The 17,146-nt window shown below is 35.4% G+C and overlaps 1 protein-coding gene across 8 annotated transcripts; it reads left to right on the top strand.

Moving 5' to 3' along the window:
* The first annotated feature begins 2,025 nt into the window (after positions 1–2,025).
* On the top strand, positions 2,026–16,758 carry LOC140853849 (serine/arginine-rich splicing factor SR30-like). Of its 8 annotated transcripts, XR_012136994.1 has the most exons (15): positions 2,522–2,613; positions 6,993–7,117; positions 7,292–7,357; positions 7,520–7,594; positions 7,674–7,782; positions 7,882–7,928; positions 8,010–8,067; positions 10,462–10,511; positions 10,846–10,902; positions 11,005–11,114; positions 11,186–11,290; positions 15,262–15,350; positions 15,954–15,987; positions 16,059–16,151; positions 16,253–16,758. XR_012136994.1 is itself a non-coding variant. In XM_073248949.1 (14 exons), exons 2-14 carry the CDS (start codon positions 2,527–2,529, stop codon positions 16,265–16,267), a joined length of 906 nt encoding a protein of 301 aa, XP_073105050.1. In that variant the 5' UTR covers positions 2,026–2,153; positions 2,522–2,526; the 3' UTR covers positions 16,268–16,758. The 8 variants fall into 8 exon arrangements, 6 of the variants coding, with proteins under 6 accessions (XP_073105050.1, XP_073105054.1, XP_073105048.1 ...); XM_073248949.1 differs by lacking the exons at positions 6,993–7,117; positions 15,262–15,350 and adding an exon at positions 2,026–2,153; XM_073248953.1 differs by lacking the exons at positions 6,993–7,117; positions 15,262–15,350 and adding an exon at positions 2,026–2,153 and having other exon boundaries at positions 16,059–16,176.
* The last annotated feature ends 388 nt before the right edge of the window (positions 16,759–17,146 follow it).

Below are 17,146 nucleotides of genomic sequence, written 5' to 3'. Positions count from 1 at the left end.
ACATATTTCATATGACAATTAGATTACTCATAACATAATATAAAATTAAATTTCAAAATATTTCAAAGTCAAATATATCAAAAGTCCATATATTATGATTTACACTCAAAATTATTCTAATAAAAAATTAAATTGAGTAAAATATTTATTGAAGTATTTAGAAATCTAGCAAATTATTTTAGTAAAAATATTTATTAAATTGCATGTTAAAAAATGGAGACAAGTAAAAAGTAAATTCATCATAATAAAAAGGGGGGGCTAGATTTTGTGATGCAAGAGATTGAGGGGAAAAGAGAAGCGGCTTCACAAGAAGAAAAAGAGGGGTTTTGTTTGATTTTTTTGATCAGAGCAATTTCGGCCAAAATTTATATTATAAGTTTACCGCAAAAATAGTAATCTGGATAGTTACCCCTCCTCAAAAGAATCTGAATTGTCTCCTGGGAGGCAATCCAGATTAGCACTTAAAAAGCATACTAAATATAATAATCTGATGGATTTAATTTAAATTATCGATAATTTGGATAGATTATCAACCACCAAACGCAGCCACGAAATTTCCTTGCATTTTGTTGGTTTACTTAAGGTATTAGGTTTACTTTCATGGCCCATGGGCCATTTGCACACCCAAAAAGGGTTTAAATCATGAAGAGAAAGTTTTTGTGCATCGCGATCAGTGCACGAAGAATTTCTCTAATCATAAATAAAAGCCTGAATTGAATCTAATAAGTACAAATTCAACTCAGATACATATCAAATTGGCTTATTTATATTTACGTGTCAGGATCAAATCATTGACAACTCTTAAGATAACAACTATAATTATTCCATGTAGCTAGAGAGCATTACTAAATTTTGAATTATTCTTATGGGGCTATGCTTGATTTAATATTAAAATCTAATCAATTATATATCATGATAACCTTTCACTTTTGATGAGTTATCTAATGTTGTATCTTCTTTTATTTCACATGAATCTTAGATTTTTTTTTAAAAAATAAAGAAATGAGAATCTTATATCTATAAGGGGACAAAATTAGGGAGATCATATCTTTCTTTTTGCATTCCTATCACTCTCATTGCCTTCGATTCCTACTTTTATTTTGAATAACAAATATGCATGCCACTTGAACTCTTATTTACTCCATCAAGTGAATTAACAAACATCATCACAAAGTTGTAAAGTATGTTATTACGCCATCAAGAAGATAACCCCAAAAAATTAGAACTTAATACCTAATCCTCTATTTGTTTGGCTTTTTTAATCCTAGCATAGTTAACATGTTATATTTCAATATTCGCATACAAGCAGGCTTGTATCCTGCACAGGTTGCTATGGCACATAGCTTGGTTTGTACATGCTTGAAGATAAGATTAGGATTGCGTTTGATATATCTTTGGGATGGAGGATATGGAGGAGCTATGGATCACGAAGAAAGGAAGATGAAGGAACCACAAGTGGAAGGAGAGGGTGTGGAGGAGCCATGGATGACATCAAAAGAAGAGAGTAAAAAAAAAAAATTAGATAAAAAAATTTATATAATTTTTTTAAAATAATTTTATTTAAAATTTTTATTATAATATTATTAAAAAATTAACAATCCAGGCAGCTATCTTTTATCAAAGCTATCCAGATCATCTCATCGTAAGTAAAAACACGGCCGTCCATACGTCACCACGCGCTCACAACTGGACGGCGTGTGAATGGTTTCTTATCAACGGTCAGGACTTAACATCCGAATCTCGAAGCAGCATCTCTATTTATTCCGTCGCGGCGCCCTCATCCGATTCCTCCTATCAAAAGCCCGTGCCTGGAGAGACCGCACGCGTTCGCAACCGGCCGTCGTGTGAATACTTTCTTATCAACGGTCAGGATTTGACATCCGAATCTCGAAGCATCATCCCCACTTATTCCGTCACGGTGCCCTCATCCGATTCCTCCAACGAAAAGCCCGTGCCTTGAGAGCCCGCACGCGCTCACAACTTGCTGCCGTGTGAATGGTTTCTTATCAACGGTCAGGACTTAACATTCGAATCTCGAAGCAGCATTTCTATTTATTCCGTCACGGCGCCCTCATCCGATCCCTCCAACCAAAAGCCCGTGCCTGCAGAGCCGAGGCCAAGATAGCCGCCCTTCGTCTCTTCTCGGACGCCAGGTGAGAGCTCATCTCAGAGGCCCCCGCGGGCCGAGTCCTAACACCGTATGGCAGAAAAGCCTTAATATTTTGATCTTCTACCACTTCTTGCAAGACTTCTCCCTTTTTTGGGTCGTTTTTCTCCACCCGTTTCACCCGTGGGGTGTTTTGTGTTTCGATTCTAGGGTTTTATTTGATTTCTCTAAGCTATATTGTTTCTGTGATTGCATTGTTTTTTTAACGGTACGCTAGGTTTAATCTGTGATGTTTCTTGAAAATCGAGATGAATCAAGAGATCTGTCTTCCCTAGTGATGATTTCTTGATTTGAGGTGTTTACTTGTAGGATTTATTCTCTTTCATTCGTATTGTTTTTTGTTGGGGACTGCAGGAAAGATGAGCAGGCGTTCGAGCCGAACTCTCTATGTTGGCAATCTCCCCGGAGACATCCGCGAGAGGGAGGTTGAAGATCTATTTTACAAGGTTTGTGAGTTTTGAGAGCAAAAAGTAGTTGCTCTTTGAATCTTTTATAGTAAAAATATAGAAATTTCTGATCTTCCCATTAAAAGTCGTCATGGGATCGGCACGAGAGACAGAATGCCATCGTATAGAAAAAAAATTGTTGAAATCGGATTATGTATAGTTTATGTATGTTATTGGGAAAAATTAGTCCCACTTTATATGCCTCATTCATTTTTTAGGATAAGATTGTTATAACAGAAATCCTCTATTACGTCTTATAGATATTTTTTAAACTTTTATTGTGTGAATGCCGCACTTAAATTTTTTTGAACTTAATTGTAGGAAGAAGTGGAAGTCGTTCATTTAGCTTGTTGCTCAGGGTAATGTGATGTGATACCTGTTTTGCAAAACAGCGCCGAAGGCTGTGTAAATTGTATTTACAAATTGCAAAGTTAATAACTTATAGTTTTCGTTTTTTTTTTTTTTTTTCGTGGGGCTGGTCGGGGGGAATATGATTGGTATTCCAAATGATAGTTAATGCATATTTGGAAAAAAAAAGCCACAAGAATTTTTAGAGTGAATGAGAAGCATGTGCTGTAAGTTGTGTCATTGACGTGATGATTTAGCTGATATAATGTACTAAGCTTGATTGTGTAAGATCTATTTTTGAAAGATCCTATTTAATTGTTGATGTAGTTTATAAGGGGGCTATTGCTATTGATTTTTGTGGTGTGAGGTGTCTTTCAATTGTGTGTGCTTGTTTATATACATTGAATGTTTAAATAAATACTTTTCTTTTTTTAATTTACAACAAATCTCAACTCAAGGGTTCGTGTCAAATTTAAGAGATACAAGTAATATGTAATAGTCAGAAACTTTAATTTTGTAAACGAAAAGGACATGATGAGCAGTGCATGTGTTGTTATATGTTTACATTAGTAAACAAAAAGCAAGAATGTGTTGAATTTGAAGATGTCATGGATGTCATAGTATTATTATGTGCCACTCCTGATTAGAAGCACAATATTGTAGTTATTGCTTAATAGTTTGAATTTCTAAGACTTCAATTTTTTAGATGAAAAGGACATTATGAAAAGTGCATGTGTTGTTATATGTTTATATTAGTAAAAAAGCAAGAATGCATTGAATTTGGAGATATCATGAATGTCATAATATTATTAAGTGCCACGCCTGATTAGAAGCACTTATAGTAGTTATTACTTTATTGTTTGAATTTCTAAGATTACTAAGTCTGAAGGTGCTAAATGCAGAATGTATTCAGGTAGTCAACTTCAGAAAGTTGAAAGTTTGAACAGGTTCAATTGCTCAGCATGGAGGAACAAACTCTATTCATGGCTGGTGTCTTATGTTTCTGATATGGTCATGAAGCACCTTAGCCCTGTAGGTTCTAAACCATGTGAAATTTCTTTCTTTGACAACTTGCATGGGGCCTATAAGATGACATAGCTGGTGATTGGGACTACCAGTGGGACAACTCACGCTAGTCTTTGAAACATAATTACTACCAAGGAGTTTTTATAATGCTTCCACGAGAGGTTATCAACATGTCTGAATTTTTGAAGTTTCCCCCTTTCATCAAAGTTCTGTATTACTAAGTTGTTAGGGATGTGATAAGGCATTATAGCCTTAAGGGTTTTTTAGTGGAAAATGAAGTTAAGAATATGAGGTTAATGTAACATCTGTACTGCACCCTGCATGATGTGTATTATGCCAGCACTTTTATGAACTTTTTATGTTATCTCAATAAACCTTGGAGGTTGGAATTGTTATTGAATAAATGAGTTTTAGAAGATTGAGGAAGAATTGGTCAAGTTCAGCCAGCTTATTTGTTGGAGATGAAGTTCAAAATGAATCACTATTCTTGGAAGCCTTGTGATAGATAACTTAGGTCATAGCTGGTGTACCAAAAAGAAAAACTTTTTTATGAATTAAGAGAGGCTGTTGTTTATGCAGTAAGGTCAGATCATCTCAAGGTAGATTTTAACTGATTAAACCTTTTGAGGGATGAAAAGATTTGTTGGAAGCTTCTTTATGTTATGAATTATATGTTTCTATTCTTCCAATCTAACACGTGACAGGTGGTTCTTAGGTCTATAATTCCAGAATGATGCAAAACATTCAAGTAGCCAAGATACTCTATTGAACATGAGTCCTTGGTGTTCTATGACATGTGGAGAATTTTTTTTTTTTTTAAATGTTGGGGATTTGAAAGGCTACCATCCTTTTTATGATTTTAATCACTATGTTGGATAAAAATGGTTGCAAGCATGATGTCTTCTTGATGATTGTGCTTACAAAATGGTTGAGTAATTGCTAAATCTATTGTTGAAACAAATGATTTGTATAGAATCCAGTCATGGTTGGATTGTTGAAACTTGAAACTGATACTTTATATGAAACAAAGTAATGATGGGGGTTTAAAATTTGAATTTTGATGACTTGAGATCAAGGACGGTGGAATCATCTAGAACCATCTGGTTCAAGGTGTAGTGAACTAAAATGGTGTAGAATTGGGACTGTTCTTGGTTTCTTTTGCTACAGGTCAGGAACCAATTTGAATCGAGCATAACTGCTTTGTTCTACTTGGTTTGGATTGCTTCTTGTTGGCTCCGGGCTTATCACGGCTTAAAATAGAAGAGAAAGGCCATTTGGTGCCTTTACCCTAGCTTTTCTCATCGACTCATACTTATTGGTATGGTACAATGCTGAACCTTACCAACTTGGTTCTTGATTTGTATAACACCTGGTACCAGTAATAAACCTTGCTTGAGAGTATGTGTTAATTGCGGAAAAGGTAACAATGTGGTTACCATTTCCAACAATTTCAGGATGTGATAATCTGTTGGACGTGATTCACTTAGATATTTGCACACATAAAGTTATTGTGCATATGTTCAAAAATGTTTTGGTAGAGATACATTCCTAGTTAAGGTATTGTTGTCTATCCAAAAAGTTCAAGTGACTTGGTATCATTTAAAGCATGCAATTTTTGAGATTGAAATTTGGAAATTAATCAGGAAGAAACATTTAACTGTTGCAAAAGATTGAGTTACTCAACTATGTTCAAGTAGTTATCAATCATTCCATACAATCCAGAACACATTCAAAAATGGATTATTGTAGAAGATTCTTGCCAAGTTATTGTTGAATGCTGGACATAGTATATTTTACATAGTGAATTTTGTGAATTTATTTAGAACTGATCTACTTAAGAAGGCAATATGCATTCTCGACTAGGTACTTTCTCATGCAGATTATATAAATGCCTTAAAATCACTGACTAGAAGCAAGTCGTGTACTCCATTTGCAAGTTTAGAGTTGTGACACAAAGGTGGGGTTGCTGAATCTAGAATGCGGAAGGCTACAATTGATAGCTGGAGCTATGTATTTTGTCGGTTTTAAGCTCTTTGAATAATTTGATATGTTCATTGTGATATTCAAGATGTAAAAGTTATTGGACAAATAGTTTTTATTGTTGGTGGCACAAGAAGTGACAATGTTGGGGCATGTTTGACAATTTTTAAAGGAAAAGCAGGTATGCTATAATAAAAGTAAAATCAAGAGAATTATTTGGTTAAAACAGATAAGTTACTGCAATTATCTTGATGAGATTAGAGATATGAAAACTGACAACCTTAAAGATGGAAGCCTGACTGTGGATATCGTTTGAAATGGAGGTATAGGCACTATGCATTGTTTGTCCTTTCTATTTTAATTCAGTTGTGGGAGAGGTTGTTGCTTAAATTTGAGTGGGAGATGCTTGATAGCATTTCTGATAAAAAGGCTTACTGTTAATGTTCCAGTGAACATATACAGTTATATATTATCATGAACTTGTAATGGGGATTTCTAATCAAATTGTTTAGGTTTTAATAGAGGCTCCAGTGAAGAGTGACCGCCTGTGAAGAAGCATTAGCATTAACAACCACACCATCTATTAGTGTTTTAATAAATGGCTTGGGCATGCGGGCAGTCAAGGGACTACCTAGTGCATATGTGGTATGAGGGCTGCATATGCGACTAGTTTTTTTTTTAAAACTATATAAAAAAATAAAATACATTTAAATACAATAGGAACAACAATGATAGTAATAATTTTCCGATAAATAATGCTGATAGTAGTAACAACAACGACTAATGGGTCAGTGCTTATTACTTAGTACTTAATAGTCAACATTTATAGCTGTAGTTATAACATAATTGAAACCCACATCAAACCTTACTGTTAGTTTGAACATGCTCCATCATTGTAGATCCATATAAGCATGGACCACATGTCTGGCTCCATGATGCTATGTGGGCCACATATGCAGCCATAAAATGCTAATTGAGCTATATATAGCTCCATTTGCTAACCGGACTAATTTTTCGGCCCACAGGCAGTATGACCACATATAGTTGCTGCATATGGGCAATGTGGTGCGGTCAAGGGCTTGCATCCATGTATGCTGCCTCATGCATGCATTTTAAAACACCGCCATCAATAATTATGAACATTTTCAAGGTACTGTAAAAATTAGTAGTTTCTTTTGCAGTTGGCAATAGCTGTTAAAGAATAATTTTGAAAGCCAAGAAGGTTTTTGTTGAATACCAAGAACAATTGGGGTGGTTCAACAGTATACTTCTGTTTAATATTTCTGAATGACATTCAGTTATCTGATTAAATGTGTTTGTGCAGTATGGGCCCATTGTCGATATTGATCTGAAGATCCCTCCAAGGCCTCCAGGTTATGCTTTTGTCGAGGTAATGTTACGGCATATTATGTGAAATTCTACCCTCTATAAACAAACCATGATACTATTTCTACTTATAGTTTGCTTCTTTTTGTTGCCAAATAAAATAAAACAAAATAATGTTAGTGCATCTTATGGTTGCTAGCATTCACAGTGTTGCTGCTTCTTGCAGTTTGAAGATCCCCGTGATGCTGAAGATGCAATTCGTGGTCGCGATGGATATAATTTTGATGGTCACAGATTAAGAGTAGGCATTTCTTTGGACAAGGTTGTTGGTATTTGTACTGGTCTCTTGTTATTTAAAATTAAGTTCTTTGTACATACAGGTGGAACTTGCACATGGTGGACGAGGCCAGTCTTCATCATTTGACCGACATAGCAGTCATAGTAGTGGGGGACGCCGTGGTGGTGTCTCCAGGCGTTCAGAGTATCGTGGTGCGTTCTTGGCTGAAGTTGTATCATTGTAATCCTAAATGTGAATATCTGGATATATAAATTTTGGTTTTGAGATATCTCTTATGTTATTTCGTGCAGTTCTTGTTACCGGTTTACCTTCATCTGCATCTTGGCAAGATCTAAAGGTTTGAATCATGATAGCATTTTTCTATTTAAAATTTTTGCTTCTTCCTGGATACTGCGATTTTGAAATTCTCCAATTCCAGGACCACATGCGCCGAGCTGGTGATGTTTGTTTCTCCGAAGTCTTCCGTGATGGCGGAGGTAAGCTTCTCTAGATCTATATTTAAAAAAAAAATACAGGATTGCATTTTAACTTAAAATGCCGTGAGGAGATAGCTCTGAAAAACTATCTAGTCTTTGGAGGACTGTTTTTAATCCATGCATGCATGAGTGAGTTTGCATGTTCGTTCATGTATGTCTACTTACATGTAGGTGAAAAAAAATCTGCTTAATGATATTGGTGATATCACTGAAATGGAACAAGTTTTAGAATTCTAGTTTATGTAGAACATTTGATTAAATTAAAAAAAGGGAAACTAGTAAATGGAAGAAAAGAAGATCGAGAGTTTTCTCTTCTTTGGTTGAACCAACGAAAATGTGTTGAAAATTGTGGGAAAACGTGCTTAAGGCATACGTAGGTTAGGCCCTATTTGGCTAAGCTTTTAGAGTGTCAGAAAGCACTTTCTCGTCTTCAGAAAGTACTTCGGAGTGATACAGTGATGTTTGGTAAAAAATCAGAAAGCTCTTTTGGATTTGTCAGGAAGTTGAAAATGTCTACTTAGGGAAAGCTTTATTTTGAAGCTTTCTCCAAAAATGCTTTCTGGCTAATGTCGGGAAGTTGTTGTGATTTAAATAATTTTTTTTTAATGACAGAAATACCCACTAACAAATCTCATAATTATATCATGTTATATTATTATACTACAAATATAATATAATATAATTATAAATTAATATTATAATATATTATAAATATATAATGTAATATATTATAGTATTATTATATTATTAAAATATAATTTGATATAACAATATTTATTAATAATATAATATTATTATTGTAATTTACAATAATATAATATAATCTGTAATATTATAATTTATGATTAGATTAGCTTATAATCCATTATATTATATTACATTATATATTACATCATAATTATAATAATATTATATTATAGCATATATTATATTTTATTACATTATATGATAATAATATTATACAATAAAATAATATTTTAAAATGCAATAATATTTATGCTATAGACATATAATATAATCTATTATAATAATACAATATAACATAATAATATTTTAATAATAATATAATATAATCATATAATAATAATAATATAATATAATTATATTATAATAATATGTTATATTATATGATAATAATATTATATCGTATAATAATATTATATTATATTATATTATTCTTTACTATACAATAGTATGCAATGTCTTTTCTTATTATTTTATCATACCAAAAGTACTTTTTTATTTTAGTTACCACACATATGTTAAAGTTTCAAAGCAATTTATAAATGTGGTTACCAATCAGCAAATAGTTTTTTTGTAAAAACTCTACTTTTAAAAACTCTATTTCTCAAAAGCTCTACTTTCAAAAACTCCAAAAGCTTTATTGCCAACAGCAATTTGAAACAGGGCCTTAGTATGGTCAGTTTGCCATTTTGCCTTTCCCTTCAGAATTTTTTTCCTCAAAATTGCCATGCAGATTGGAGGAAGTATTTTAGGCCTCATAGATAGTTTGAGCATATTCTCAAATGTTTTCACTATATTTTCTTTTCATTGCTAAACATCAGAAAAGAAGATTTTCTAATTAGTTTTCCTTCTTTCTTTATCAACAGTTAACGGAGTCTTGAGATTTCATTTGGTGCGATGGACCATGAATTCTCATATGCGTACTTCCATAAATGGACATATATTTACATGCATACATAGACTTGCATGCAGATACTAACATATATATCTATGTATCATATACTCATGCTTCAACTTGTTCTAGTCCTTTGGAACTTAGATGACTACTTACATGACTTGTATCAAGACAAGCAGTTTGTACTTTGTATTGCTTGAACTGTAATTCAATACTGGCTGCATTCTCGAATAAAACTCTGGTAGTTGGGTTGTATTTTCCTGTGAAGTTGTTGGCTTTGCACCATTATGACTTTGCACTCATGCACAATGTCAACCCGATGGACTTTGGCCATTTGCATCTGCATAAACAAAGAATGGAGGCGGTGGTGGTGATGGTGTTGTTGTGGCCACCAGTGTCTATCTTTATTTTGCCCTGTTTGGCTAAAAATTTTCATTTTCTCATGTTTCTTGTGAATAGTTTGGGGAAATCTGCATTAGGAATGATTTTTTCCTTTTATTCACCAATTGTGTCTTTTTCTTCACCATTTGTGTGCAACTGCTCTCTCTCTCTCTCTCTCTCTCTCTCTCTCTCTCTCTCTCTCTCTCTCTCTTACTCACTCACTCACTCATACACACACACACACACACACACACACACAGACTCATCTGATTTCATATTTGGCCTGTTTTATAGATGAAGATGTGCAGACTTAATTTATCTTGTAATCAAGAATTATGAGTTAAATAATTGACATTTTTTTTGTTTGTTTGCAGGTACTACAGGAATTGTGGATTATACAAACTATGAAGATATGAAATATGCGGTAGGTTGAAGATCTCTTCCTGTCTGTGATCTGCTTGTTAACTTGCAAAATGAACTGTAATGGAATCGGCACTGGCCATTTATGTAATTTAATACTCCCACCAATGTAGGAAAAAGACTTCAACAGAAGTCTTTTTCCATGGAGCCTCCTCCAGTAAGTGTTATGCTCTGTAGCCAACATCATATTGATGTGAAAAGGCTTTTGGTAAAGAATGATGATTTTTTGCCATTCCTCCTGTTAAGAAAATCTTTCTTTCTTTTCTTTAGATTTTTTTAGTATTTAATTTTTGTTTTGATTTGAAAATTCTTTTGATTGCATTTTTCTCCATTGGCAGATCAAGAAGCTTGATGACTCTGAGTTTCGGAATGCATTTTCTCGGTCATATATAAGGGTATCACCTTTTACACTTCATTGGCAGCTTCTTCTATCATTTTGTCTGCACCATGTATGTACGATGAACTTTCTCATCCAATTTTCCATTAAATGTCTGTAGGTAAAGGAGTACGACTCTAAGAGAAGCTTATCTAGGAGTCGAAGCCGTAGCCGTTCCTACTCAAGAAGCCGGAGTCCCAGTCGCAGTAGAAGTTACAGCCGGAGCCGAAGGTTTGGTGTAAATTAGTTGGCATTATCATGATAAAATGTGATGCCTTTTAACATGGATTGAATATTTGCAGCAAGTCTCCAAAGGCAAAATCATCACACCGTTCGTTGTCAAGGTCTAGATCAAGATCAGTATCTTCTCGATCACGCTCAGGATCAAGGGGACGCCCTTTGTCGAGGTATGTCTTTGCCTTTTCAGCTGTTTTCCAGGGTTTCTTTACCTAGAATAAATATCTGTATACTTTAAACCTTTCTGTGCTTGGGATGCTTCAGATTGCAGGATCCTGAAATATGTCATTCCTTCAAAATTGTAACTCATACATATGGTTCTATTGATCATACAGTCTCTTCCTTTCCAGTTTCCAGTGACCTGTATAGTAAATGAGAGCACACTGTTCTTTCACATCGTGCTGGTGCATTTATTCTGCTTTCCAAATGGACATATTTGTGATTCATAATTATACCATAACCCTTCTTGTAAAGGGACTGAAATTGCTGTCCAAAAATAATATTTGGTTGGGGAATTTGGGGATATCATGCTCTGTTATGTAGTTCCGTTGAAATGGTTAGGAAAATGCTCCAATCTTAATTATGAGTTCTACGTTACATATCTGAGGAATTATGGAAACTGCAACAGTCTTGCTATACTGAAGGATAAATGGGGATGATGTGCAATGCTTACTGATAAGTTTGTATGAGGGATGATGTGCACTTTCTAAAGCTTTACTTGTGAGCATTCAGATATGCTGTTGCATGCTATCTTGAAGTAGCGTTTGCTAGTCATCTTAAATTTGCGTTTTCTTTTAGCTTGTTGTTTTTTGAGGAATTCATTATTTAGCGTTTTCTTTTAGCTTGTTGTTTTTTGAGGAATTCATTATTTAGAGTTGCTGCAACTTTTATTAGCAGCTGCATGCTCTCTCTCTCTACCCGCTATCCCTCTTTCCCTCCCTCCCTCTCTCCCACCTGCCCTTTTCTCACACAGCAGGTTTTGTTATTTAGACAGGATCTGAGAGGTCTAGCTCTTGGCTGATTAATCTTCTAATTGTCCGTCATGTCAATTTGGCCTTTTTTCTTTTTTCTTTTTGTGTGTGTGTGTGTGTGTGTGTGTTATGCTGACCTACCTTCTTTCATGGACCATATATAGTAGGACTACTTAGATATTTTAAATCCTAGATGAGTTCTATCAACAAGCCACTTTTGTTAGGTTCGATCAGTTCTTATTTCGATATTTTTGCTAATGGGAACTCATCTTGGATGTTATTGTGAGTGGACTTATTGGTGCTATTAGTAGATCAACATCTTGGTTTTCTTTTTGGCTTGATTGGTTCATTGTTAGGTGTGCTGATTAGTTGGTAATTTTCTGTTGGTCTAGGTCTAAACAAGGATGGTTTATGATTTACGCCTTTTGATGATTTGTTATAACTAAGTTTCTGAGTAATTCAGTTTTTAGGATTCTGAGGTGCTCACAATTGTAGACATTTGGATATGACGAGACACAACAAGATGCTCCTTGGCACCCTGAAATTGGAACGTCCTGCTTAAGTTGGCTTGACGTTCTGATACTTTTCAGAGTTTACTGTTTGAAGGACACACTTTTGCAAGTAATGGTGCCTGGATTCTTAACATTTGAAGTCCAGGCCCTTGTGTCTGGATATCTAATTTATCACGATAAGAAGTCTTCCCATGTTGGGCTTTATGGAGGTTTAAAGTGTTGGACAGCTTGCATTTGTGCCAAGTGCCTGGATAAGACTGGGAGCTTGCATTTTGTGCCAAGTGCCTGATACTTTTCAGAGTTTACTGTTTGAAGGACACACTTTTGCAAGTGAACAACCATGGGAGCTTGCATTTGTGCCAAGTGCCTGATACTTTTCAGAGTTTACTGTTGGAAGGACACACTTTTGCAAGTAATGGTGCCTGGATTCTTAACATTTGAAGTGCCAAACAATCAAGCTCTAGTGTCTGGATATCTAATATATCACGATAAGAAGTCTTCCTATGTTGGGCTTTATGGAGGTTTAAACTATTGGACAGCTTGCATTTTGGTTCCTATTTTAGCGCCATGCTTAATGTTGGTTGTTGATTGGGTGCTGAATTGACTTGGGACAGAGCATTATGTTAGTGACTGTCACTAAGCTAGTGGGTGTATACTTTTTGGGGCTTGGTCTGTTGTTGGTCAGCCATTTGTTTCTTTGCTTTCTCTTGAGATTTTATTGATGTTTGGTTGTTCACTTTCGGTGCCTTGATTGTGGCTTGCTTATTTTTCCATGAGTTGTACTGGCTTCCTAGGTTCCATAGGATGCCAACTTTTCCTTTAAGCGATCTTTTTTTTGAGTATTCTATCTTTCATAAAAAATATTTGTTCATAAATCTGAATCGGCATAATCAGACAAAGTTTACGGGTGCATGCTTGAGGTTGGGACTTTGAGATGGTTGAGCGGTGTTGGAGCTAGAGGCTGCATTTCTCACAAAGATGCTAGTTAGTTGGGGGGAGCTATTGTATTCTTGCAAAATAATGTCTAAGCTGAAGTGGAGTGCTGAGAGGTATTGTGGTGCCATTTTGCTTTAATAAGAATGCCAGTTGCTGTGAGGTTGGAGTGAAGTTGAGAGTGGAAGACAAACAGAACCGTTTGAGACTTTAAGGTATAGCAGAAGAGTCAAAGCACATGCATTGGTTAAATGAGCAAGTGCTGCTGTGAGTCTTCTAGGCTTGCTGAACATTGCTCTTGGGAAGCTAGTTAGAGAACAGGCATGGAACAGATGGAGCTTTGCGCTACCAAGTCACTTGGCATTAGGTGTGGTGAAGTGTTCAACACTTATGGAGAAAAAAAAAGATAAGGGCATAGAGATGCTGTTGCAAATTACAAGAAAAATAAAATATATAAATATGTTGAAATACTTGTCTACTTCACAATTTTGTATTTAACAGTATTCTTTTTATAAGGTAAATTTGTACTTATGCCAGACTACGTTAGTAAAAGTAGTAAACAAAGTGCGATGCTTCACCGGTGAATGTCCAAGCACTATAGGCTATCTTTATTTGGTGACTGAAATGGTTATGAAGAAAGTGTCCAAGCACTATAGGCTATTTATTTAGGGCCTGAAATGGTTATGAAGAAAGATTGGCTACTTGCAGTAAAGTTGCGTATTGACATTACATTCCCGAAAGCTTTCGCAAAATGCTGACATTTCTGGCTAAGGACACTCCATTTTTGGTCTGCCAAGGGGTATCATGCTGTGCTATGTTGTGTCCAAGTGTAGAAGTATTGGTACTCCAGAATTAGACAAGTCAGTTACTGGGAGGTTGGAATGGAGGCTAGTGACAGAGAGTAGTTGTAGCAGTTCGAGTGGAGGAGCAATATCAGGGTCCAAGAGACTTGAGGCTAGAGAGGGGAAGTGATGCAGCAGACAACTTGAATTAGGATTTAATTTATTAACATATTTAGGTTTTATTGGTTTCAGATGTTGGTTTTTTATCAGTTGCATTCTCTTAGTGTGTAAGTCCTCAATAAGTCTTTGACCATAACACAAAGCTTGTCGACCTCTCCTGACTTAATTTTGGTGGGTGTAGATATAAATCTTATGTTGCCTCTGTCTGCATGATGCTTTTCTGGTTGATCCTCTAACTTAAATTTATGCATGCGTAGCCACCCATTGGCAAATTATTTCTGTACCTTGTGGTGGTACTACAACCTTTACCATTTGTGTCATTATAATAGAGCTGGTGCTGGTTCAATTTACAGCTGTTATTTTTTTGCAGTTTGGAAGCTTGTTTACTAGTTTGTAACTTGTGGTACTTTTTGTCGCGCTTCAAATTGCTTTGTACTTTATTTTTGATATCATGCTTCATGTCACTTCGTACTTTATTTTGTATGTGAGTACTTACAGAATTAAATTTTACTTCTCAAGCAGTAGCTTTGCATTCATGACTGTTTTCTAGGTTTTTAATCAATTGTTTTATAATTTATATATGTAGTTGGACATGAAAAATAGTTAAATCTAGCATCCCTGCCTTTGGGCTTGGTTTTTTCCTCATTTTGTGAACTTTCCTCTGATTGAAAATTTTCTTTAAGCGTGGCTGCCCATGATTAAGAACGTTCAACACTGTCCAGTTATCATCGTGTTTTTGAAAGTTGCCTTGTCTGTTTTCTAGATCTGGGCTTGTGCGGCGATCTGGGGATTGGATATTAGGATCTTGATGGGATTTGGTGCAAATGCCTGCAACTCTTTTGGTTGTGTGAGGTATGCTGTTTCATCAGTGAACAGCTTCAGAAATCCAGAAAGCATATTAACTTTTATGCCTTATGGCCTTTAGCTAATACCCATTGGAGTTCAGTGGGGCAGAAAGGATGGGTTGCGACCATAGAGCTGGCTTTCCATGAGCTATGTGGAACTGGTACTCACCAAAAGTGGTAGAAACAAGTTTCACCTTCAGGCTTCCATATCGTCAGAATTATAGGACTTGCGGTTGGATTCTGGATGTGGATTTTGGTGGTACAATGGAATAGATACATCTCAGCCTCATTATTTATTAAAGATTATTTTTTTGCTGCCTAGGCTTTACAGTGAATCCTGTCCTTGGTAGTTCTGAATATTGTTGACTTTTGACTATGGCTGAAGTATCATCAATCCTTTTGATGATACTTCTTTTACATCATATTTTTGGAATGCTATGCATGTGGTAAACTTCCTTTGTGAATTGAATGCTTTCAAACCTTTTTAAGCACATTTTTCTCCTTTCTATATTGGTAACTCTGACGTGGAAGAGGCGTTGAGGCTTTTGGATCAAGCTGTTAAAGCAGCGATATGGATATTGAATTCAGTTGTTTCTGGAACTTTTTGCAGATCACAATCGAGATCCAGATCACCCTTGGCTTCTGTAAGTTACACCCTGAAATATATTTGATTGCTTTTCCATATTTGTTGAACTGAAAAACTGTGTTTGTGCAGCCACCACCTAGTAAACCTGCAAGCAGAAGTCCTAGGAAGCAGAGTCCTAGCAGGAGCAGGAGCAGGAGTTCATCGCGTTCTCGATCCCCTGCTGTATAAGCTACTGATTTCCTTTTGTGTTAGTTTCTGTTTTTATGATAATATTTACTTCTCTGGTTTGATGCTGATTTTGCTTAAGTTTTACCTCTGGACAGGCCAAATCTGATTGAAGTTGATATGTTTCCAAGGATGGCCAAATAGGAATAAACATATTGAGTGGATTTGGAAGCTTATGGATCATGAGAGAAGCATACTGCTTGGCCATCTAAGGCACCAAGATTCGTGATTGTGCTGTCAAGATTTGATTTAGAATGCTGAATGTTTATGGAGTTGCGCTGAACTTATGTCAATTAAACAAAGTTGTATGCCAGAATTGCTGTCAATTTATCCTATCCTCGGTGACCATGGTACTGTTCTAGTAGTTGATGAATCAATACTGATAATTAGATATTTGCTTATTACACTCGGAATGGAGCTGCTTTTGTCGACCCGTTAGAATTTGTCATTTCTGTAGCATTGACTGGTGAAGCATGTCACCATGGGTTTTCTTAATGTGCTAGGGATTGTATCTTCGTGTCACTTCGTGCATTAATGTGCCTGTGTATGCTATTGAGTTTTCAAAGGCAATCAAGTTTGACCCTTTTCAAAGGAGTTTTCTTGATTTCATGCTCCAAACTCTATTTAAACCCGTTGGTCTGTTTAGATTGGCAGCAATTCTTGTACTGCCTAACCAAGACCAGATGCTTAGCTGTTAAATGGTAGTATTTTGTTTTACAATACAAACATTCTATGGTTTATTGTCCAATCAAATGTTGCTTTTAAAGCTGAAGAATTTATTAGTTTGCCGTCTTTTGAAGCTTCCCCCAAGTCTGAAGCCTAGAGTGCCCTTAGTTCTCTTACGTAACAAATTAGAAATCAAACCGGACTAATAGAAGATTTTAATAAAATGATGTCATATTGTTTATGTTCGAATATTAATATATTAAAAAATAATTTTAGATTTATAGTGTTGTTTATCAATTTAATTTTACATTGATTAGTCTTAAACT

The sequence above is a fragment of the Elaeis guineensis genome, chromosome 14 (assembly GCF_000442705.2).
Source record: "Elaeis guineensis isolate ETL-2024a chromosome 14, EG11, whole genome shotgun sequence".
Classification (NCBI taxonomy): domain Eukaryota; kingdom Viridiplantae; phylum Streptophyta; class Magnoliopsida; order Arecales; family Arecaceae; genus Elaeis; species Elaeis guineensis.
This window is presented reverse-complemented; position numbering and strand designations above follow the sequence as displayed.